Source organism: Lepidochelys olivacea (genome assembly GCF_965140295.1).
Source record: "Lepidochelys olivacea isolate rLepOli2 genome assembly, chromosome: 10".
Classification (NCBI taxonomy): Eukaryota; Metazoa; Chordata; order Testudines; family Cheloniidae; genus Lepidochelys; species Lepidochelys olivacea.
This window is the reverse complement of record NC_140420.1, coordinates 55,203,276-55,227,336: the sequence shown is the minus strand read 5'-3', so window position 1 is coordinate 55,227,336 and position 24,061 is coordinate 55,203,276. Positions and strand designations below refer to the sequence as shown.

At 38.9% G+C, this 24,061-nt stretch overlaps 1 protein-coding gene and 1 long non-coding RNA gene across 2 annotated transcripts in view; both read right to left on the bottom strand.

Moving 5' to 3' along the window:
• The window catches only part of TRPM1 (transient receptor potential cation channel subfamily M member 1), a 72,730-nt gene extending 58,534 nt beyond the window's left edge, over positions 1-14,196 (bottom strand). Inside the window, exons 1-6 of the mRNA XM_084641462.1 lie at positions 14,091-14,196; positions 12,654-12,867; positions 8,870-8,994; positions 7,591-7,762; positions 4,069-4,243; positions 1,677-1,800 (exon numbers count right to left, since the gene is read on the bottom strand). Coding sequence (XP_084497588.1) covers positions 1,677-1,800; positions 4,069-4,243; positions 7,591-7,762; positions 8,870-8,994; positions 12,654-12,867; positions 14,091-14,093 — 813 coding nt within the window. The 5' untranslated portion in view covers positions 14,094-14,196. The remainder of the gene's footprint in view (positions 1-1,676; positions 1,801-4,068; positions 4,244-7,590; positions 7,763-8,869; positions 8,995-12,653; positions 12,868-14,090) is intronic.
• Positions 14,197-14,234: 38 nt separating this feature from the next.
• LOC311527462 overlaps positions 14,235-24,061 on the bottom strand; it is a 42,492-nt gene continuing 32,665 nt past the window's right edge. Inside the window, exons 2-3 of the long non-coding RNA XR_014713340.1 lie at positions 15,432-15,511; positions 14,235-14,286 (exon numbers count right to left, since the gene is read on the bottom strand). This is a non-coding gene — a long non-coding RNA (uncharacterized lncRNA). The remainder of the gene's footprint in view (positions 14,287-15,431; positions 15,512-24,061) is intronic.

The window sequence follows — 24,061 nt, the reverse complement described above, 5'->3', positions numbered from 1 at the left end:
TGGTGTATGGCATCCCTATAGTGCCTTGTGCTGGCCTAGTATTCCACTTCTAGCTGCTCGTTGCCCCATTTTCCCTCTCCGAGGTGGGTCTCAGCTCACACTCTAGTCAGTTGCAGAGGTGTTTCTTAACCCTCCGGCTGAATCACAGCCAAGAAATCCTGACTAAAAAGTCCCAACAAATAAAAAGGGATCTTCTGCTCTTTGGGGCCTCTCTTCAGACCATCCTCTGTTCCCCCATATTCCCTACTCCGGGTTCAGAGGATCCTGTAATAGGGAATCAGGTCCAACATTCCCTTGGCAGACAGGGATTGGCAGACTTAGTCCTAAGAAGCAGGAAGCATTTTGGAAGAAGAAATAGAGGAGAGAAATATAGACACTCTAATCATAAAGGGATAAGGAGTACTTGTGGCACCTTAGAGACTAACCAATTTATTTGAGCATAAGCTTTCGTGAGCTACAGCTCACTTCATCAGATGCATCCGATGAAGTGAGCTGAAGCTCACGAAAGCTTATGCTCAAATAAATTGGTTAGTCTCTAAGGTGCCACAAGTACTCCTTTTCTTTTTGCGAATACAGACTAACACGGCTGCTACTCTGAAACCTGTCATAAAGGGATAGGAGATGTTCTCTTCCCTCAAGAGTAGAGCTGCACCTCTTTCCAACTAATGCTCTGCCTAGTTACCTCCTCTCAGTCTACTTCATGGAGATGTGGCATTGCTTCACTAGGGACAAAATCAGGTATAGCAGAGATAAGGCAATTGTCCTAAATTTCATACTAAAAGCGTGGCACACCTGGTTACTGCAGGTAGTTAGGAGAGAGGGGTTTGGTATTTCAGCCCCACTCCCACCTCTAAAAATAACCAGCATTTAGAAAAGAAAAAACAACACTGAAAATGGAAAAAGCTAGACTTAGCCAGTTGAAACTGCTATTAAAAACAAAGCTGTTAAAATGTCATTGTTTGAAAGTTGCTGCTTCAGCTTTGCAACCAAAAAGAATTAACTGGAAATCTACCCCTTGACACAAGGGAGGATATATTCATACGATGAAAATATGAAAAAAATTCCACAGCTGCAATTAACCAAGTGGAAACATTCATTGGTTCATTTTGCATGCTAAAAACAACAGGCTCTAACCCCATGAGTACAAGCACTATTGACGGATGATGGATAAATACAATAATGAATCCAAGACAATTTTCTTTTCCTTACTAGTGAGTTTCTCCCCTGGTGGGACTTAAAGGAGTGTGACTCAATGATGTGGATAATACTGTCATGGCAAGCATGGATCAGGAATTACATTGATGCTTAAGAACACTTAAAACAATTTTTTCCCCCAGGACTTAAAAAAGACAAGTCTATTGTAAAAGACTGCAAGACAAAAAGATTAAAATCACTTCTTCTGGGAATCCTTCCTCCAATTATCTTTTCACTATCTTCTGCATCTGATCCTCCCATCATGTCTATTTTAGGGCCCAAATCTGCCATTAAGCTGTAACTTGTTTGACATGGGAATTTGGGCATGATCTTGCCTTAGTTTATATTTGTGAATCACTGTATACATTTCTGGCACTCTGTGAATGAAAGATAAATAGTAATAATATGTAAATGGCATTTGAAAGGAAGGGTAGGGTTGTACTGAGGTTAAGGCATTCATGAATGAATGTTATGGCACTTACAAGTTCCTTCTTTTTCATACACTCCATGAGAATGACAAACAGCTGATGGGCTTGGTTCCGGTTGTAGTTGAAGGTTTTTTGAATGGTTACTAGAAGCTGGTCCCTGAGGGATTCACTTATAATCCTAATAGAAAAATAAAAGAAAATACCTAAAAATAATATAAATTATACTCCATCATTAAAACAAACAACAAAACTTTTTACATCAGTCCAGTTTCTTTGTTTTGATAACATATAATTTATCCAGGATCTTCCTATTTTATGATATAAGATTATGGGACTAATGAAAAGAGTTAGCAATAGTCTCATGAGATCCATACCAAAATTGGTTCCCGTATGTCTAAAAATCTTAACACAGGAACCAAAAACTGAATGGCAAGGAGCCTGAACCATCTTTTCATCCACAGAGGTGATAGCCAATGATGCTACACGTTCTGTACCTCCATGTGGGGATCAGCCAAGGAGTTCAGTATCCAGAAATCTCCAGAGGACATTTTACATTAAAATGCTGCAAATGTTTTTCTGTAAAGCTGAAGGAATGGGATTTTGGGGAGAGTGGGATGGGTGTATTGTGTTATGTTACTGAGTGGTACTGTATTTGTAAGTGAGTTCTTGTCAAGGGGAGCCTGGAAGCTCATACAGACTATTTAAAAATATGAAGTCTAAAGAAAAATATATATAAAAAAGTTGAAAATGTTTCAGCAATGTTTAAATGATTTGATTTGGTCTGTGAAAGTAACATGAGATGTAAGCCCTCCAATCTTAACTGGTTTCTTCATAAAACATTTATTTCAAGAAGATGGCAAATATTACCAGCAGGCATTCAGAGCGGCAAAACTGCTGAAGCTACAAAATGTAGATAAATTCAGAGCTCATCAGAAAATTATTCTCTCTAATATGAAAGCAGGGACTCCAAAGATTCTTCTTATCAAGCAACTTCTATAGCCTGAATGCAGTTATCTCATCATCATCTGATAGGAAAATTGGACATAGCATCATGCATACTGCAAGAGACAGCCATGCAGCAGAGAGCGATCAAACAGACTGATTTCTGATAAGTTCTTTCAATTAAATTTGAATACACTCGAGGAGACTAGAAAGATGCTGAAGGAGGGAAAACCGAGAAATGTGTTGGTAAATTAAAAATATTATTAATTATTATTATTATTATTAACCATGTAAAAAACACCCCAACTTAAGTGTGTGAACTTAGGTGCCCAGCAACATATTTATGCAAATCCTTAACTTTAAGGGACCTCAGCAGGACTACTCATGTGCTTAAAGTTAAGCACATGCATAAGCATTAAGTATCTAGTTGAATCTTCACTGCAAAATAATTTTAAAAAATGCATCTTTTACATTGAGATCGCTATCTTGATGTAAAATCTTAGTGAAGAAATGAGGCTAGTTTTTATCTCAGTTTAACAAGTCAGGCTCAACCTCAGGTTGAGCAGGGTGTACAGGTTTTACCTCAAGAAGTTGCATCAAGGTAAAAATAACAGTGACTTGTCTCCACCCGGATTTAATTTCAAGATAGCTATCTCAGATAGATTTTTCTTCAGTGAAGGCGTTTGTGTTGTTTGACACCCCTGGAGAATGAAATTCTCTGTTTATCCATCGAACAGGCGTGACATTCTACAATAGCACAAGCTTCTTATAAAGGCCCTCTGCCAATTTACCTCAGTCCTGATATGGAGGGTCATTCTTTGGCCCCATTTATGGCAGGTCTACACTTTAAATGCTGCATTGGCACAGCTGCATTGATGCAGCTGTGCTACTGTAGTGTTTTAATGAAGATGCTCTAAGCTGACGGAAGAGAGCTTCTCCCATCAGCTGAGTTAATCCACCTCCATGAGAGGCAGTAGCAATGTCAGCAGGAGAACCTATCCTCCCGACATAGTGTTGTCTACACTGGCACTTAGGTTGGTATAACTCCGTCACTCAGGAATGTGGATTATTGACACTGAAGTAATTCTGTCATGTAGACCAATGCTTAGTTCATAGCCTCACTGCCAAGGCACCCAATAAATTGTAAATTATAGTGTCATTTGTGGTGAGGGATTGTGTGACAGTGACATTTACGATAGGGATGAGACAGCCAAACTTAGGTCAGTAGGTCCCAAAACAGCCATCAGGTGGTAACAACTTTTAGTCATTGCCACCTGGGCTGGGATCAAACTGGCACCGAGAGCTGGTTGAAAAACAGGACATTTTTGTGAGCATTTTATCCTTTTGTTTTTAAAATTTAATTTTTTAACTTGAATGAAAGCTTGTGTCAAAATTTCAAAATTTTCAACCACCTCTACTGGCAACATAGAGGCAAACTGGGTAGTATCACCCCACCAACGCTCTGCGCCGTCCACAGCCTTTGTAATGGTCCCAAAAATCTTACCCCCCTTCTTCAGAATATTTGTGTGCAAAAGACAGAATGTCAGATGCTCGTCCACTGCCATCACAGATCACAACAGGGAGAGGTGGCTCTTCTCGCAGACATTCTAGGACTATAGAGATCACATTGGGACCCCCTTCAACTATGAGCCCAACCACAGGAACACCTTGTCCCAGTCCTGTAAAAGAAACAGGTGTGTCATTAAACACCAGTAACAGTGCTGGGTTTGTTTCAAAGAGGTGGAACGCTGTGAATGTGTATGAATTCTATGTTATGGCTTCCCAGTGAACCAGAGCAACGAGAAAGCGTCAGGAAAAGAAATGGAGGGTGTGCATGATTGGGTGATGGTGTGAAAGATATTGCCTACATTTCTCCACAGCCCCAAAAGAAAGCAAGCAAAATGTCTCCCAGCTGACTTTCTTCGGTACTGCTACTTACTGTCTATTTATTCACACATGCAGTAGGTGATCCGTTTTGCAGTCTCAGTCGTGTGGGAATCTTGTTAGAATCCATCTGCAGCTAGATTAGCTATACTAACTCTAATACCGTATTACCCCAATTAATATTCTGATGGCTCCAGGCTATTGTCTCCTTGCTACTTTTGACTCGTTTGGTCATCCTCAACATGATATCCACCTATGCTTTCTCTTCAGATAAAAGCATTAATTTGCTCTTTTTATCATTAGGTTGAAATGGCTGGCCGATGTAAGAGATGACAGCTGAGCATCCCTTTGCTGTCCCTGCCTCACTATGATCTCCAGGCATAGGATGACAAAGGGAAGCCCACAGGTCACATGATCACTGGAATCTTGGTCACATGGTCACTTACACCTCAGGAAAATGCAAGGCAAAAAGCATTAGGTGCAAGCTGACTGATTTCACTGCCCATGAGCATTTGGATCAAGTGCTTAATTCTGTAAAATGATCAACTTTTCATAAAGAGGTTGTCTGTTTTTTTTAAAAAGTTAACTGAGAGACTGTGGAAGGTACCACAACAGCAACCCTGTAGATTTAATTCCTCTCTCTGCAGAACAGGCACAGCATGGACAGCGGTAGGACACTGTCCCACCAATGCGTCCTATATCTGATCTGGAGGGATCCCAGAGATTGGGTTCAGTCTTTATGCCCATTAAATCCTTTCACATCTCTGCTCAGACATCCAACAAGGGTGCCAAATAGTGCCACTTGGGGTGCCTTATTTTTTAAATTATGTGGCCACTAGTAACTGGACTGAGGTTTCCCACAGAGCATGTTTTTATCTCCTGTACTTTGTCAGATTCCCAACTTCAGTTTTATAGATGGTGAAATGACCAAACACCAATTAAACAAGAAAGGAAGCAAACCAAACTCCAGAAGTGCACACAACACATGTGCTTTAGCCTTTACCTGACACTCTATTATGTTCTTTGGCTTTTTAAAGACCGTTTAAAAACCCCAATTAGTAGCTGCTATCAGTCCCTATGCCACTGCTATTTTGAATTGATTTCCTCTTATTTAATAAATAACAGCCACTGAAAGCTCCCTAGGATAATCAGCATTACCTGAGGCACTAAAGTATTCAGATTTATTTCAACTATTGGAAAGATTTTATTTTTAATGATTTTTTTTTAAACCATCACTTTTTTTTCAATCTTGAAATTAAAAAGCCCCCTTTACATATACTACTTATTGTTGATTTGAAAAGTAATGGGCCAAATTCTCTTCTCAGTTACACCACTGTAAAAGCACTGCATTGGAACTGAGAGAACAGATTGGCCCACTGGCTGACGCATCTGATGAAGTGAGCTGTAGCTCACGAAAGCTTATGCTCAAATAAATTGGTTAGTCTCTAAGGTGCCACAAGTACTCCTTTTCTTTTTGCGAATACAGACTAACATGACTGTTACTCTGAAACCTGGCTGAAGTTGAGATTCCTAACAGGTTCAAAAATAAAAATCACATTACTTATGTAAAACCAGATTTTCTGACCCCAAATCTCCATGTTCTCTGAAATTCACATCAAAGCCAAAGTTTATTTTTACAAAACCCTGGTTTTACAAAGATTTCAAATATTTCATAAGACCTTCATGAAATTGGGGGTGTCAGAAAGAGAAAATAATTAGAGTCCTGCAAATCTGTGAATATCCGCTTTATACCCATGGATTGGATGCAGATAAAAATTTTGTATCCGTGCATTGTTCTAAAAAATAATATTATTTCATATTAACTTCTTTCTCTCACCTCCCTCATATCCCCACCCCACACACCAAGCAAGATCACAGACTTTAAAAAGTAGAGTCAATTATTAATGATAGTGTTTTTCCTCCCATTGATTTTTGGGTGAGGGAAAAAAAAATCATTGACTATTAATATTTATTAGATAACATGGAGTATTTCCAAGTCTCGTTATTCCTGCCAGAGTTTAGGAATCCATACCTGGTGAATGCCAAATTCTCAAACTCAGGAGATCTAATTAACGTTTTTAATTGTTATTTTAAAAGTGTGCCCATTTCCAGTTCTCTGATAATAAGCTCAAGAGACTCAAACTTCAATGATACGTCTGAAGAGGCAGCAGAAAATTTTTAAAGCTGACATGTCGATGAATGCAGTTTTCGTTTTGCCCTTGTCTCAGTTGCAGATTCCCAAATTGGCCTCCTGTTTTGAGACATTATTCAATAACTATGCATTATTTAGAATAAAAATAATTACTGCTGGGCAACCACAAGAAAATCAGCCCAGCCATCTCTCTCATTTACCTATCTACTTTTTTATACATTTTTTCGAGATCAGGATGTTACAGAAGGTTCAGTGGAGAAAGAAATCACCAATCAAGCCTTGAGAGAAATCACATAAAATGCATCTGATAAATGATTTAGAAATGGATAATGGGGAAGTAAGCAAGCAGCAGATCTGTATGAAACTTTACATATGAAACCCTTAAACTAGGTGAGATTGCCTAGGTTAGAGATTCATTAAAAATCCAAATCTCTGGTTACATTCATTAGAAGAGTTGCAGAATTTTGATTGTGAAATTCAAAACGAAACTCAAGGGATACAAACCCAAATAGAGAGAAATAAAAAATGTTAGCACACACTCTTGGAGACAGGAACCACAGAGATTCACAGAATGCTGATTAAAAGGAATTAGATGAAGCATTATTCTCTGGTGTGTATTCAGTGAGGCCTCCGAACATTGGCTAGAAGTACACAAATATCTATCTTTCTTTTCCTTCATGACTCTCTTTCACTTAAAGTCTTGTGTCATTGAATTCCCTTCTCCCTACTGTTCCTCACCTTCCCCTTCCTCCTTTTCTGACCCTTACTCTTCTATGTTTCCCTCCTGTTAGATTCAAGCCTTCTGTGTTAGTAATCAGGCAGCACATGTTTTTGTCCCAGTTACACTGATCTGATCAAATTTCAGTCTCTGGTCAACAGCTGGCACAAAAAAACCTAAAGTTCAGTCCAACAAAAATATTTTTTTTTAAAAATCCACTTATTCAAGATATTAATGTTCGCAGTTTGTCTAAAATCTCCCACTGCACTTACGTGTGTTAATTTTCTGAAGGGAGATGTGTTTTTCCAGTTGACGTCGCAACTTAACTTCAGCTCCGTATTTACCAAGTGTGCCGTTGTCCGCTAAGATGAAGTGTGTATGAGAACTGTTGAGCACACAGAGCTTACTTAAAGGGTTTGACATTGTTTGGTAAACTCTTGACACCTGTCAAAAGGATACGTGCATAAAGATTAAAAAAAGGCTTTACTTGCTACTATATACACATGTAACAAACCCACAGCCACAATTTTCAACATAACGACATGCAGCACCAGGAAGAGAATCTAGTAATAGAGGCCTTTATAATCTGAAATAAAGACGAGCCTGTCTTTAGATGTCCAGCCAGTAACTAAAGGGTCTCTCCCTTGCTTCTTTACAAAGGCTAAAAACCTTCTCCATAACAATTGTATTGTGTAATTCCCTCACCCAATTTTACAACATTTTCTTCTGAATAACCTGGAGCCCCGAGTAATTCATATTCAACAACTGAGTGCCAATCTATAATGAATCCCATGTGTTGCACCTGTATGAGCACCCTGGCTGTCTACAAAACTCTCAGCATATGGCATTGGGTTAGAACCCAACACTTTCCAGTACGCAAAAAACAGGCCCCTGCTACTTGCACTAAAGTAGTACTTTTTTAGCAACACACACTCTACTTATTTTGTATTGATATGGCAGCAAGTGAAATGTATACATCGTAAGTATATCTTTATTGAAAAAGCGTTCTCAAGAGTAATCAGCTTCCTAGAAGGACACAGGCATTGTCTATCTATGATACATCTATTATATCTGTAGCTGGGCTGAAAACAGAACACGCTTCATAGCTTGCATGAATTGTCCTTTGTGTCATCAACAGTAGCTGCTGGAGATCAGAGAGCCACATGCAATATGCTGGAATTCAAGACTAAAATCAATCAACATCTATTAACCCGTAGGACACTGATGACAAATATACCCTCTCTCATGTTTCCATTGAGAGACTAAAGGAAAGTTATCACCTTCAGCTTCTTCCTTTCCTCTTTGTACATGGAGCAGATGCAACATACCTGCCCAGCTACTGTTACCTTCTTCCTCCTTTCCTCAGCAAAACATTTTGAGCATAATCAGATGGAGAATTTGTTACAATAATGTACACTAATTTTAGCTCTAGAAATATTTTGGAAAGAGGGAAAAACACAAATACACAAGAACTGCAAACAGACGAAACATGCATTTTGTTACACAGTTGATATCCCACTACATGAGAGTTTTCTTATAGAAGAGACTTACATCTTTCCCAATCAGATCCTCCTTATTTTCCACAATGCCCCATGGTGCAATTCCTATGGCACAGATTCGTCCTCTGGACTTGGAAGAATGATCTTTCAAGGCATCTCCCACGTGGCGAATTACTCCTATAGGTACAATTCATTTAAATTTATTCTTGACGCTTCAGAGGCTTATGCTGAAGTGCTGATACATACTTAGCTACTATTTTCAAACTTTACAGCGTAATATACTTGAAAGGCACACACATTTTTTAAAACTGTTTTCAGAAAACTCTAGTTTCTGATAAAGCATCCTTTAAATAATATGCTTTGGAATTTAAAAAAAATCCTTAATTTTTTTATATTAAACAGTTTTCTGCTCCCTTGCTCTGTGTACAAGTGTCTTCACATCAATGGGGAGGAAGCACTATAAAATACTCAAAGGAAACAAACAAAAATAGCAAAAAGTAGTTTTTGGTAAATTTTTGCAGTTCTAGCAATCTTAAATGCTACTTGTAACTAAAAGAGAGAGAATTTTTGTTGCAGAGAAATGTGAGTTTCAAGTTGATAGGGTCCATTTAAGTATAAAAAATATAAGGTATGAGTGAAAAATGTTGTTATAACACTGCCCCTCATTCTATATTGTCTCTTCATTTTGTTGACACACTTACATTTCTCCTCCCTTGGTGTTCATACCTCAACTACTAGAAGAGGGCCTCATCCTCCCTGATTGAACTAACCTCGTTATCCCTAGGCTGATTCTTGCTTGCGTATTTATACCTGCCTCTGGAAATTTCCACTACATGCATCCGATGAAGTAGGTATTCACCCATGAAAGCTTATGCTCCAACATGTCTGTTAGTCTATAAGGTGCCAGAGGACTCTTTGCCACACTTACAATAGAATAGCCTTCCAAGGGTATTGATGAAAGAACCATTCATTGAATAATTTATAACTGAGGTGGACAAAGTACTGAATAATATACAATGGAAAATAATCCTGCACTGAAAAGGAGATGCGTCTAAATGACCAAATAAGTCTTTACCATTTCTAATAGCTATGATTTATTATACACCAAGAAAACTCAGTCAACTTTACTTTAGCTTGAGGAAATGCAATAATTCAGATATTGCTCGGAAGTCCAGGAAACTAGAAATGGAGTGAAACAGTCAAAACTGAAGCTGAGGCAGGTAACTGCTCCTATGAGTATCTGCACTTAGATTACACTTTGAAGTCGTAGAGCCCAAAGAGAGAAACCATCCTCATTCCAGTTGCCTTCTTAGGCACTGATCTTATATTGTAATGTGTGTGGGTGAACCCTGCATCCTCATGAAGCCCCACTGAAGTCACTTCAACCCCAGTCCTGCAGAGACTCACATTTGGAGCTTAAACTGACACACTGTGTTTAGTACCATTGGCTTCAGTGAGACTATTCATAGTGTGTCAGCTTAAGCACATGCATAAGTCTTGGCAAGACTGGGGTCTTATTGTGTGTGAGATACAGCAGCAAGCTAAATGATAGATATCTAATAAATCAAACATTTCTTTATTTAAAAATGGTTCTCATCAAGAGCAATCACCATCTTATATTTGTGAGGGTCTTAAGAGGACATGTAATATATACCTATGAAACATCTGTCAAAGAGGATCCCATGCAGGCACAGAGATCTGCCTGCATGCTTCATAATGCAGGATCAGGCCCTTTGTTTGCATACATTTTCTATGAAATAACCAATTACAAAGAGATAGTGTAATTAAAAAACCCCACCATATACTAGAAATATGGTCAAAAGAAATTACATCTGAATATGTTGAAGCTCAGTCAGTATCAACACAGCACACATCAAATAGATTAAAAACTGACTGACAGTGATGATTCCCCATTTACCATTACATTTTACAATCTGAGTGTATGCGACTGGTTCTTGGCCCTCTGCTATCTAACATTTTTATCAGTGACCCAGAAGAAACCAAAATCTTGCAGCTGACACACAGATTGGGGAAGTAATGAAGAGTGGGGCAAAAAATCAGTGGGTTCAATGGACGAACATAAGAACGACCATACTGGGTCAGAGCAATGGTCCATCTAGCCCACTATCCTGTCTTCCGACCGTGGCCAATGCCAGGTGCTTTAGAGGGAATGAACAGAACAAGGCAATCATCAAGTGATCCATTCCCTATCGTCCACTCCCAGTTTCTGGCAAACAGAGGCGAGGGACACTCGGAGCATGGTGTTGCATCCCTGCTCATCCTGGCTAATAGCCATTGATGTACCTATCCTCAATGAACTAATCTAGTTCTTTTTTGAATCCTGTTATAGTTTTGGCCTTCACAACATCCCCTGGCAAAGAGTTCCATAGGTTGTGTGAAGAAGTACTTCCTTTTGTTTATTTTAAACCTGTTGCCTATTAATTTCATTGGGTGACCCCTACTTCGTGTGTTATCTGAAGGAGTAAAGAACATTTCCTTATTCATTTTCTCCACACCAGTCAAGATTTCATAGACCTCTATCATATCCTCCTTCGTCATCTCTTTTCCAAGCTGGAAACTCCCAATCTTTTAAATCTCTCCTCATACAGAAGCTGTTAATTAAAAATGTTAATCATTTTTGTTGCCCTTCTCTGTACCTTTTCCAACTCCAATATATCTTTTTTGAGAGGGGGCGACCAGAGCTGTACGCAGATGTACGCAGATTCAAATTGGGGGGCGGGCATACCAGGAATTTATATGCAGGCATTATGATATTTTCGGTCATTCAATAAATTGCCCTGTTCTGTTCACTCCCTCTGAAGCATCTGGCACCAGTTCCTGTCAGAAGACAGAATACTGGGCTAGATGGACCATGGGCCTGACCCACTATGGCCATTCTTATGTCCTTAAGAGGACAGGTGACCGATACAGAGCAAACTGGATCACTTGGTAAACGGAGTGCAAGTCATTTGTGTTTCAATACAGCCAAATATAAGCTCATAACATCCAGGAACAAAGAGTACAGGCCATGTTTACAGGATGGGGAAGCAATGACTTTGAAAAAGACCTGGGGATCATGGTGGATAATCAGCTGAACATGAGCTCCCAATCCAGCGCTATGGCCAAAAAATGTTCATGTGATCTTTGGATATATAAATAGGGGAATCTTAAGAAGAAATAGGACAGGTTAGATGATCTCTGGTTTTGGCACTTGCACGACTACTACTAGTTCTAGTGTTCACAATTCAAGAAGGATGTTGAAAAATTGGAGAGGGTTCAGAGAAGAGCCAGGAGAATGATTCAAGAATTGAAAATCATGCCTTATAGTGAAAGACTCAAAAACCTCAATCTGTTTACTTTGACAAAGAGAATGTTAAAGGGTGATTTGATCATAGTCTGTAAGTACCAACATGGGGAACAGAAAGTTGATAATAGAGGGCTCTACAACCTAGCAGATAAAGACATAACTAGATCCAATGGCTAGGAATTGAAGCTAGATAAATTCAGACTCGAAATAAGGTGCACATTTTTAACAGGGAGGGTAATAAATCTGTAGGACAAAATTACTAAACATTGTGGATTCGCCATCAGTGGAAAAATTTAAATCAAGATTAGATGTTTTTCTAAAAGATATGCTCTAGTTCAAACAGAAATTAGTTCAGGGAAGACCTATGGCTTGTGTTATGCAAGAGGTCAGATGAGATGGTTGCAGCAATCCCTTCTGGCCTTATGACCTATGAATCTCTTACGCACTTTCATATCATCTACCACTGAGAAAGACCATATGTAGAAACATTTACTCCATAAGTCAAATTCAGAAGATGGTAATTTCTTACCAGTACTAACTCCTCCAGTGAAAATCCAGGCTCCTGTTGTCATGGCAGCCTTGATCAGGCCTTTCCCAAATACTTGTTTCAATTTAGGTTGCAATTCAAAATTCTGGAGGCCCCCATGGACAGAGATTAAAAGCTTGGGAAGTTCCAGTTGCCAGTCTTTCACCATGAGATGAAGCAGAGAATCTGGTTTGGTGTCATACGACACACGTATATACTGCAAAATAGTTTGTAACAGTGCCTTAATATTATGGTGCTATTTTCTTTGTTATACCTTCCATTGACTGAGAATTGAGGAACCAACAAGTCTAACATGAGCAAGGAAGGATTTTAATGCTTTTTAAATATTGTACCACAAAGTTTCTATATTGCTTGTAATGAGAAAAATTAGTAAGCCTGAGTCGCATTGCTCCACTGTTGAGGAGCGGAGAATGTGCTATTCATTACACAGGGAACAAATATTTGATAGTAGTCAATCTAGCAGAGAAAGATCTAATGCATGATCCAATGGCTGGAAGCTGAAGCTAGAAAAATTCAGACTGGAAATAAGGCATACATTTTTAACAGTGAGAGTAATTAACCACTGGAACAATTTACGAAGGATTGTGCTGGTTTCTCCATCACTGGCAATCTTTAAATCATGATTGGATGCTTTGCTAAAAGATATGCTCTTGGAATTTTTTTTGGGGGGGAGATGCGGGGTTTCTTTGGCCAATATTATATGGGAGGTCACACTACATGATCACAGTGGTCCCTTCTGGCCTTGGAGTCTAGGACTCCATGAAATCTATGAGTAAAAGAGGTTGCCATTTAAAAAAAAACAGCTTGGGTTGGAAAGGGGAAGTACTAAGTTTTCATTAGGAATTTGAACTAGGGGAAATTACCTCCTTGAAAAAGATCAAGATGTTTTCTTTGGTTCATTGAATCCTGTTTTGACTACCAAATTAGAGTCCTTATCTACATAGCAGAAGTTGGCTTATGCAACATTTTATCCTATTTCATTATTTTGTTAGTTTTTCTACCTCTTGAGCATTGGCTTTTTATATTATATTTACTTCTAAAATCATGACTTTATGGCAATTTTCTTTTTAAACTACTGACATTCTATTAAATGGGAATGGGACAACCATATGTGTTTGTTTTCTGTAACTTTTATTGGTTTTGCAGTATGTTGTTCCCTTTTGCACCCCAGCGTATTTCATTTGGGAGTCTTACAGGGAGGCCAGGGGACAAATTCCAGGAGTGGCTCCTTCTAGAACAGCGATCAGGCACAGAGGAATGCTTGAGTGGAGAAGCTTGGATTGCGGCTATGTATACTATACCTGCTCTGCTGAAAGACACAGGACTCTACTTTCCAACATTGTCAAGCTTGGATCAGGCCCTCAGTGAGCTGGGGATCTAGATGACTGATGTTTGTATAGCATGTGTTCTGTTCCTTACCATGGCCTTATTTGAATGTCCACCTCCCTGGAACTCAAGATTTCCATAGGCATCTGTTGGACATGTTTGGGTGTGTTTACTGATGGACCATTTTTCTGGCTGAGGTTCCAATTGCTTTGTTTCCTCTCCATTTTTGTTAGCTGCTGTACTTGGTGGAATTGGAATATGTTGACTAATAAGCTGGCCACAGCAGCACCTGAAACCAAAGTCAGATTTTGCACCAACGATGAACATATTGTCTCCAATATCTGATAGTGTCACCTTTAAAAAATAAAACAAACTCCCCCAGAAACAAAAAATTAGATTTCAGACACAAAAGATTCTGGCTGACCTACCTATTTTATACCTGGCATATAGGACTTTCTGAGAGTCACTGAAACACCTCCTATGAGCCATACCAAACCCACTTTTCAGAGGTGCCAGCTCACATGTGTTGCTTAGTGCTTAAGGACTAAATAGTTCACTTCTGTAAGAGGATTGGACCCTGAGGGTCTGGTTCCTGTGCCAGGGGAAAATAGCAGCTGTGTGGAGCCTGTCTCCCTTTTTCTGCTGCTATCCACTATGTGGGTAATCTGTGCAACAGCAGAAGGGGGCACCTTGAACCCCCTTCCACCTCTGGGCGGCCACTCAAGCAGGGCACAATTTAGCCAATTGATAATACAGTAGCAGTAATACTAAGTATTACAGTACAACTACATCCAGAACAATGAGGCCATGCTACTATCTTGCTTCGTGAACCAGGATTATACCATTCCCTTGGCTTCTCATCTATCTCAGAATCCAATGTAAAGTTGGGTTTTGATTTTATGAAATCTCCAAGGATTTGCTACATTCTGCTTCTCTGGCCTTATTGCCATCTTCTTCCCCTAACACTCATTCCACTCCTCCAGTCTGGGTCTCCTCTCTGCTCCTTTTCTTCTGTTCTATGCAGAATGTGCAAGTGTATGAGCTTGTCAACACAGTGGAGTAATGCTTAGGATGTGTGATTTCTAAAGCGCATTGATGTGTTGCACTGTGCAGACCCTGCTGGTCTCAAACAGTACTATATTAAAGCACATTATGGTACTTTTAGTGCACTCCAGCAGTTTCTACATGGACTAACTAATGAGCAACGCATTAGTTTGTTTTAGAAATCCCTCCTCCCCCAGCCCAGCGTACACTGCTGCTCTGTGAAGAGAAGCCCTTTGCCCCACTTTCACTTTTGCTCCCTTGGCTTCTTTCCCTCAAGCACAATGAATAAAAATCAGCTCCCAGCTACATCATGTAAATTCAGAACAATTCCATTGACTTCAGTGATAAGAATTGTTTTATTTACTAATGTAAATGCTTAAAAATGGTCACCTGTTAACATCTTTGTTGTTGGCAATTATGCAGATGCATTCTCTTTTTGAAAAGGTCTTCTCTATCCAAGCCTTTTGACCCTGAAATAGGAAAAGGGAAATCAAATATTGATATATTTGCTGAGTGGCCAATACAGTAAAATGTCTACCTCTTAGTTTCCTTCCTGAAATATAACTTTGATTGTCAAATGAGATATTTACAATGCACATTTCAGGAGGATAGACTCCTTAAATTCTAGCATGGTACTCTCATCTACTGAGGAAAGCATGAACTCCTCCACCAAGGCATAGTGAGAGCAGGGAAGGAAGACACTAATTATGAAGATAAATGGGAATTGTGTGGGACCATTTCCCCTGCAAATGCAAACCAGAAATTTATCATACCAAGCTCACAATGTTTTTGAAACTGGAATTGTAGATGAGCTAAAACAATGCCACAGGTCTGTGCAGTACAATTAGAAAGTCCATTGCAACAACATAGTTCAATTAGATTTGAAAACAATGAATGGAGAATACAGCTCAGAAACCAAGGTTTCCCAAACTCTGGGCTTGCAATCCCCATTCTCAAAACCTGTAATCTTGACCCTGAGCAGGCAAAAATTTGTCACCATTGTAACACCAAAACGAACAACTAAGTATGAAGATTTGAAAAGGATACTTTGATTTTAAAGAGGTACAAAATGTTAACCACAGTCACAATTCAAGGATATGGATAAGCCTGTCTTCTGGATGAAATTCATATTCTGTCCCTGGAGAGAAGAGTTCACGTCACTAGAGTCCCCAAAGAAGCAAAAGCATGCCACCAAAGAATAATTACTTAAATAACCAGCAAGGAGAGAGAGTTGGTCATTTAGGAAAGCCTGCACTCTTGCTCTTATTTCAAACAGTCAGGTTATCAGTGTACCAGGTAAGAGTTACCTCCCTTCATTTTGATAGGAGTTGCTGGTGAATGGAACCCATGCCATCACAGAGCATTGCAAAAGTCAAGAATTCATTAGACAGCACTTAATGAAATTCACTACGGCTTCATGAACCACACAGAACAGGTTTTCAGGCATTTTCTTAGCATCAGGAATTTGATGACATCTGAAACAGTGCGGCCTTCAGGGATTAGATGCAGTGCTGTGGATCAGTATGGCCTGGACTTATTTCTTTCCAGACATTGCTTTGGCACCATCCGTGTAAATTGCTTTTCGCTGCTCGCACTGAAAATGGAACATTATAAATGAACATTCTCCTTGTATGTGTTTGACACAGCTTTAGAAGATAGCAAGTCTTTTGCAGTAGTACCAGCAGAAATATAGCTCAAATATGCTGGAAGGTTTGTAGCATCAAAGACATTGGATATTCATGAAGCTGAATTGCTGAATAATCACTTTTCCTGAGTTTTGAAATCCGTTCACTCCCTGATTTCTTGAGCCACATGGCTAATACGGCATAGAACAGTGCTATCTGAGAAAATACAGCTGCTTCAGCCTCTGTAACTTTTGAAACCATGTATATCGTGAAGGAAAGCCTAAGATTTCCTGTAATGTTAGATGGCTTTTGCAGTTGCATGATCGTACAGATATCAAATAAGATGATACCTACTGACAATGCCAGTCTGAGTAATCCAGTCTTGTTACATTTTCCAGGCTTCAGGCTTTCTTTTCCCCAAATCCACAATCCAATTCAGTGTTCCCTTTTTAAATATTGCGGTAACTTTGAAGACATCGTGCTCTTGGCAGCAGCCAGCATTTTAGAGCACGTTATAACCGGTGGTTTCGAATCAACTGACGTAAAACCCATGTGTCATTGTATGCTGCATTTACTTTTACTTTTCTGAGCTATCACTGAAACCTGTTGCTGCTTCCTTCATTTTGAAACCGTCCATCTTTCAGAATCAACCCTTGGCCAGAAGTGAGCTCCACAGACAGATAGATGCAATGTGGTTGTGTAAGGCTCAGCAGTGCTGTCATCCAGTTTTCCAGTTCGGGAGCACATTTTGCCATTGTCCATGTGCATGGGTAGTTGTGCTTTGTGGTACACATTAAATAAATTGGACTTGTACCATTTTGCATAAGGTAAATCCAGGCACACCTACAACACCATCCTCCCATAAGAGATTAATCATGTTTCACTCGTCGAGTCTCTAGCAGCATGCTGTGCTAGTCTACACCAAACCCCTAATTGGGGTACTTATATCAATGTAGTGGTTTTAAAGGGGTATGGCATTCCAGGCTTGTGTTTATCCAATTTTTTTGCCATTTTAAATATACTGAATTTTGTGTGTGTGGCCTTTCATAACTCCCCTCTCCGAGTGCTCAGCTACTATAGAAATGGGGACCCTGTAAGTGCCCGGATAGATAGATACATCCTCTCCAGGAACCCCTCAAGGGATCTGTAACCCCCAGTTTTGGAAACCCTACTGTAAGCATTTCAGGGGAGATAAGTTCAGGATGTGGTTGATAAGCGATGCTGTGCATGTGACTTCTCCACACAGAATACTGAAAAGACAACCTGACAATCATCAAAATAACTGGATTGTACACCGCCAATGCAGGTTGTTATTTCACCCTATTCTTTTTACTCTGCAAAGACAGCCAATTTTTCATTGCTACTTGATCTTCTTCATGGAGAAGTATTAAAGTTAGTTACAATTTGGAGCAACAACCTGAAGTCTAAGGCTCTCTGTTCTGCATTTATGTTTGGAAGGAAAGCTTTTGCAGTTAAGTTTCTCAAGTGAGCTCTAGAGTATATCTGAATTCCCAGCTGTGCATTCATTGTATTATAGGTTTCAGAGTGGTAGCCGTGTTAGTCTGTATCAGCAAAAACAATGAGGAGTCCTTGTGACACCTTTGAGACTAACAAATTTATTTCGGCATAAGCTTTTATGGGCTAAAACCCACTTCATCAGATGCATTGTATTATCGTTATTTTTAATAAAGTCTGTTATCTGCCACTGCACTTAAAAAAGCATTGCACACCCACACCCCAAATGCACCACATACAACTAATACATGACACACTTATTTTTCAGTGCTAATGAGAGGAACGGGAAAGCAGGCATTATAGATCAGTGGAATAAAAACTCACAAAGCACGTTCAGTCAGCCTTTGAAGTTTCACTGCCCTTGTCTGTTTAATCTTCTTACTCAGAGCTTGATTATCCAGTGCAAATACTTAAGCAGACACATCCACTGTCAGAAAATAGGCACCTTATCCACTTACTTGATATGGATTTTGCACAATTCTGAAAAGCTGCTACGATCACTCTGGATGGGAATTTATTTGGTTTCTTGAGAAAAATATAAGCATGCATACTGTCCCTAGTGAGTTTGGAAAAACTAAGTACTTTTTAACAGCCTCTGAACAGAAGAATTTTGAAAGGATTATGACAGATTAACTACAGTTTTCAGGCCAAGTGCCAGTAGGTGTATTTATGCTGAGAGACAAATAGGTATTGCCAGCAAGATCATGCCACTAAAGCTCTCTGCAGGTTTTCTATTGATCTGTACGAAACACAAAAGTGCTAGACCTAAACTCATTGAGTGTACTGAAGTTCAAAACTGCTTATTATTACAAACACAAAATGCTCTAATCAAAACCGAATCTTGGAAAGACGCATTTCAAATGCTCAGTGGCATATTTATTCTCCTTTGTGAAAACTGACAAAGGTCTCTTCAATTAAGGTAAAACAAAACAAAACAAAACCTTTGCTAATTCTTGGCTTCCAGCCTTGAATCTACTGCTCTGTCTGGAAAGAACTTTAATTAATATTCGGCTTTACTCTCCTACCACAGGGTCTTGAGTAGTTCCCAGTGCCACCAATGAGAGGTGCTTGTATCCTGCAGTGAGAATGGAGACCACTGTTGCTTAGTATGTTGACCATGCAGGTTATAAGACCTAGGCTTTCAAAATATGCTCCATAGTTAAAAATCTGAGCAATAATTAATGTTAGAAAAGACAACTGTCCTTTTTGCTGTGCACTGAGAGCCCACAAAGCAGCCTGTTGCTCATACTCAGAGAAAGGCATGTACAGGACCAGAGATGTGCAGCACTACTGAATGAGTAAACAAGTATTTTTCATGTTTGATACGTGGTCTGAGGGGGAAATCCCATTTCACTCCAGCTGGCTGGTAAAATGAAATAAAAATTATTTGGACTGTTTTGGAAAGTCTGATTAAACAATTACAGGGCTTGATCCTCAGTCCTTACTTGGGCAAAGCTTTCACTGAAGTTTGGTGTAAAGACAGCAAGCAGCTGTGGTACCAGAGTTGTGTATGCATTAGCTGAACCTGCAGAGAAAGAGATGTAAGAATCAAGCTACCCATCTGGAAATTTCATACTGCACCTTTTCCCCCCTACTCTCTATTTCGTCGTCAGGTGCTGTGAATTTTCAGTTACTGTATATTTGCATTGAGCAATGGTGACATTTAGTGACCAGCTGTATTAATCATAGTTGAATGGTCATTATAGATAGTGTGAGTTTCCTTGGGCCATGCCTCTCTTGGTTTCAGTGCAGATCCTCAGCTAATGTAAACTGTTACAGCTCCATAAAGGAGCTATGACAAGTGAGGATGGAATCTTCAGAGATTTTAGCTGCTATAATCTAAGTCTCAGCTAAGTATGTGGAAATTGTGGTGTGGCAGATTTTCATGGGGACAGCAAAAGGCACATCCCTGACACACAGACCACCCTCTATCAAATTTAAGTCCCCATTGCAAAGCATGGGGGCACTAGTGTGTTTCAAAGACAAGGTTGCCAGAATTTTTTTGAAATGGGGTAAACAATATTTTCCCTTAGCCTTGTTCTCAGAAAGACTGAACTGGATTGGCTGAAATAAAAAATAAAATAATAATAAAAAATATCAGCCCGAGGCAGACAGCATGGAAAAATTTAGCCTGACTGGTTCAAGTTTGGCAAAATTAAATAACCTAAAAACAGAGTCTTATAATGGGAAGTGTTGAGCGACCTTCATAACAGGCAGAGCAACCAGCCCCACTTATAATAGTGTTGTCACAAAGTGTCCAGTTCTGCAAGGTGGAATCAATGGGAATATAGGGAGTGTGGCCCTTGCAGGATGCGACTCCATAGGGTACAGCAGTAATTTATATTCTGCTGTAAAATCATTAAGTCTCAATTGGGACTAGAAGATGACCACATTAGCTGAAGCTGGAGAGGCTTAGCAAAGGGTTCTATATCATATTAATTAGCAGCCTTTCCTCTAGTAACATACAGTGTCTTTGCTACACACACATTCTGTAACAGGAGGTAAAACTGTCCCAAATGTATATACGATTATTTTCAAAAATGTGTGTTTAATACAGGCTCATATTGAATGGAATATTTAGAGGCTAGATTAGCTGGATAGCAGGTATTAAATGGAAAAATCTATCTTATGCCCCTCCCCAAAATATTGTGCCTTAAATGATAATAAATTATTGATATGTATGAGGTCTCAACTCAGCAAGATATTTAAGTATGTGTGTAACTTTAATAGGATTTCATATACTTAACATTTTGCATATGCTTACATTTCTTGCTGAATTGGGGCCTGAAAACTAAATCAATGGCAGTTATTTACACACACAGTCATAAAAACCAAAGTGACCTCAACTACACAGACACAAAACTGATTTGCAGTGGAGTTTTACCTCCAGTATCAAGGCAGAATTGGGCCCTGCAAAATCAACATCAGAAATATTTGGAATAATCTCCATTAAAAGTCACATTCTAAAAAGGAGATGAAGTTACAGGTCCCAGAAAGAACAGCTACTTGACTTCTGATGAGACAATCAGGAAATACAGATTTGCATTCGGGATCTGATAGTTAATATTCTTTAAGACCTTATTATTATTAATTATTAAGAAGATAGCTGGTATAGCTACTTCCACCTTTTCATGTTCTCTGTATGTATATCTATCTATCTATCTATCTATCTATCTATCTATCTTCTTACTATATGTTCCATTCTATGTATCCAATGAAGTGGGCTGTAGCCCACGAAAGCTTATGCTCAAATAAATTTGTTAGTCTCTAAGGCGCCACAAGTACTCCTGTTCTTTTTATTATTTCAGATTTCCTTTTTTAAAGGGCATTTTAATCTGTCTTTCTGTGCTACAAAGAAGTGGCTACATTTCCTGAAAGGATGGCCTTTCTGGCAGTTTATTATTTTATGCTGACCCACTACATTATAAATTACTTTAAACATGCAACTTTATAAGTCAGGTCTTCAGCTTGTGTAAACTGGCATAGCTCCACTGACAACAATGAAGCTACTCAATTTTCCACTGACGCTTATGGAGCTACGCCAGTTTATACCAGTGAGGATTTGGCCCTATATCTTTTTTTATATATATATATATAATTTTTTTACAGTTGGTCAAGAATTCATACAAAAGATACACCGCTGGTATCAACAAACTGAAATTATTCTGATAGGAATAATATATGCTCCTACGATAGCCTTGTTGAAGTGAATGAATTAATCACATTCTTTCATTTATGTGAAAAGGTATTTTAAAAGAGGACACTATGAACAACGGTGTGTTAGAAAGTAAATCTACCACAGCAAGGGTTTGATAAATTGGAAAAGGTGCTGCTATATCCTAAATCTGAAGTATTATCTTAGCTTGTAATAACTAAAAAAAATGGCAAGAGGTAAATGCAGGACATACTCGTGCATGTACTTCAGAACTAGAAGATACTCATTCTATTTTAATTACCTTTTAATTTTCATACTTTAACACTAAAACACTGGTGCAAGATTTCATGATACATGTTGCTGTACCTCTGTGATTAGAATAGGATGCTTTATTCAACAGGGAACAACAGGCCCAATCCTACACACCCTTATGCACATGGAAGTAGCCTCATTAACTTCAATTGACTATTTGTGAGAGTAAGGATTATTCATATAAGTGTTTGCAAGACTGGGCCCTAAATCACAGATCTAATTAGTACTAGTGGGAGTTGCATAGTGCCTTGAACATGCATTCCTCCTAAGCTATCCTCACTTTGCTATGATCGCAGGATGCACAAACACCAACAATACATGGATGATGATGAGTGGCGAAATTCAATATTTGAATTATTCATTCTTTTAAAGGATTTATAATTACATGTTAAAATGGGGTGGGCTGGAAGGGGAAGGAATACTGGTATATGAATTAATGCTAGGCAGGCTGTAAAATACGAACCCATTTAATAACTGCATAGTAAAATTCCTATTTATAATTAAAATGTATAAAATGTTTAAAAAAAAACACTTTTTGGGAAGGAGGACTCTTAAAATACAATAACCTTTAATCTCAAGTGACTGTATGACACACAAATTGATGTTTCTTCTGGAAACAAGTTGCACAAACATACATTTCAACCCGCACCCCCTAGTATGTTTACATTCAGGCTATATACTATTTACCCAATTTGGTCCCTTAAGAAATTAACTTTAATTTGCAGCCCATGCTGTACTTTTTTCCTGGGAGCAAGAATCTGCAGGCAAAAGTCTGCTAAATAGTTCTGGCAGTAAAGAATTTGCTACTTGCTGTGGCTAATTTTACACTCAGTAAAGCAATTACTTTACACACACTGGTTGGTACGTAAGCTATAATTGAATATGTCATGGCAGAGTTGGCCGCACTTTGTGCCCTGCTGCCTTCTGTTATTTTGAAAACACAAAGAATTTCCAAATAGTTTAACCCTTAGGCTGCTGTGGTAGCACAGCAACACTCCCCGCATTATTTTAGCGGCCATATTGAAAAGACTGGAACTCAATGGTTAAAACTCCATTCTGGAGAGACTAAAAATAAATAACTAAAATAAAAACACTATTATATAAGAAAGAATTTTTTGGAAATACCAACACTATTTGAGAACTTTCTAAAAATTTGAATATTCCAGGATCGAAATCGTCCCAGAAAGTGAAAGCAATAGACAATTTCAAAATTGGTTTTTAAAAAATGTTTGAATAAAGGCAATTTTCAGCATATGCGCTCGACCCTCTATCAGTCCTTACAGAAGTAAAAATTCCACAGCAGTCAATGGAGGTTGATGTCAATAGGAGTTTTGCTTGAGTAAGGAATGACTACGCACAGCAGGCTGGGCCCATTGTGACTAGAATATAGCATGTTCTGGTATGTTAAGGCACACTTTTGTATAGCGTCCAATGAGATGGATATTTTCTGAAGGCAGGAAAAAATATAGCCCTTAACTTCAACAAAAGATAATACAAACGGGTTATAAATAAATGAAATACTTTACTACTAATGATGCTGACATGTTGTAAGCATTTACTACTGCATCTGTCTAAAAATGACAACTTACCAACATATTCTGCACTAAAAAATTAATTGAAGACACGTGTAAATTAAAATAATTACCAGGCAAACTTGATACACAGTGGGGTACATTAATCTTCACTGTCCTCTCAGGAAAGCCCCTTTGATAAAGTCAGGTGTGCTGATACGTATGGCTCTGCCTATGGCCCCGTGGGAGAATACAAGAAAAAGATAATTGCACTGATGGTTGATATTACCTTTTCTGTGGAGCTCCTCCTTGGGCACCTGGGACCCACCATGGTAGGTTTCAGTAGCATGGCTGCATTGGAGTCATGCTGCCAGAGAGCTGACAGATAACAAAAGCTGAACC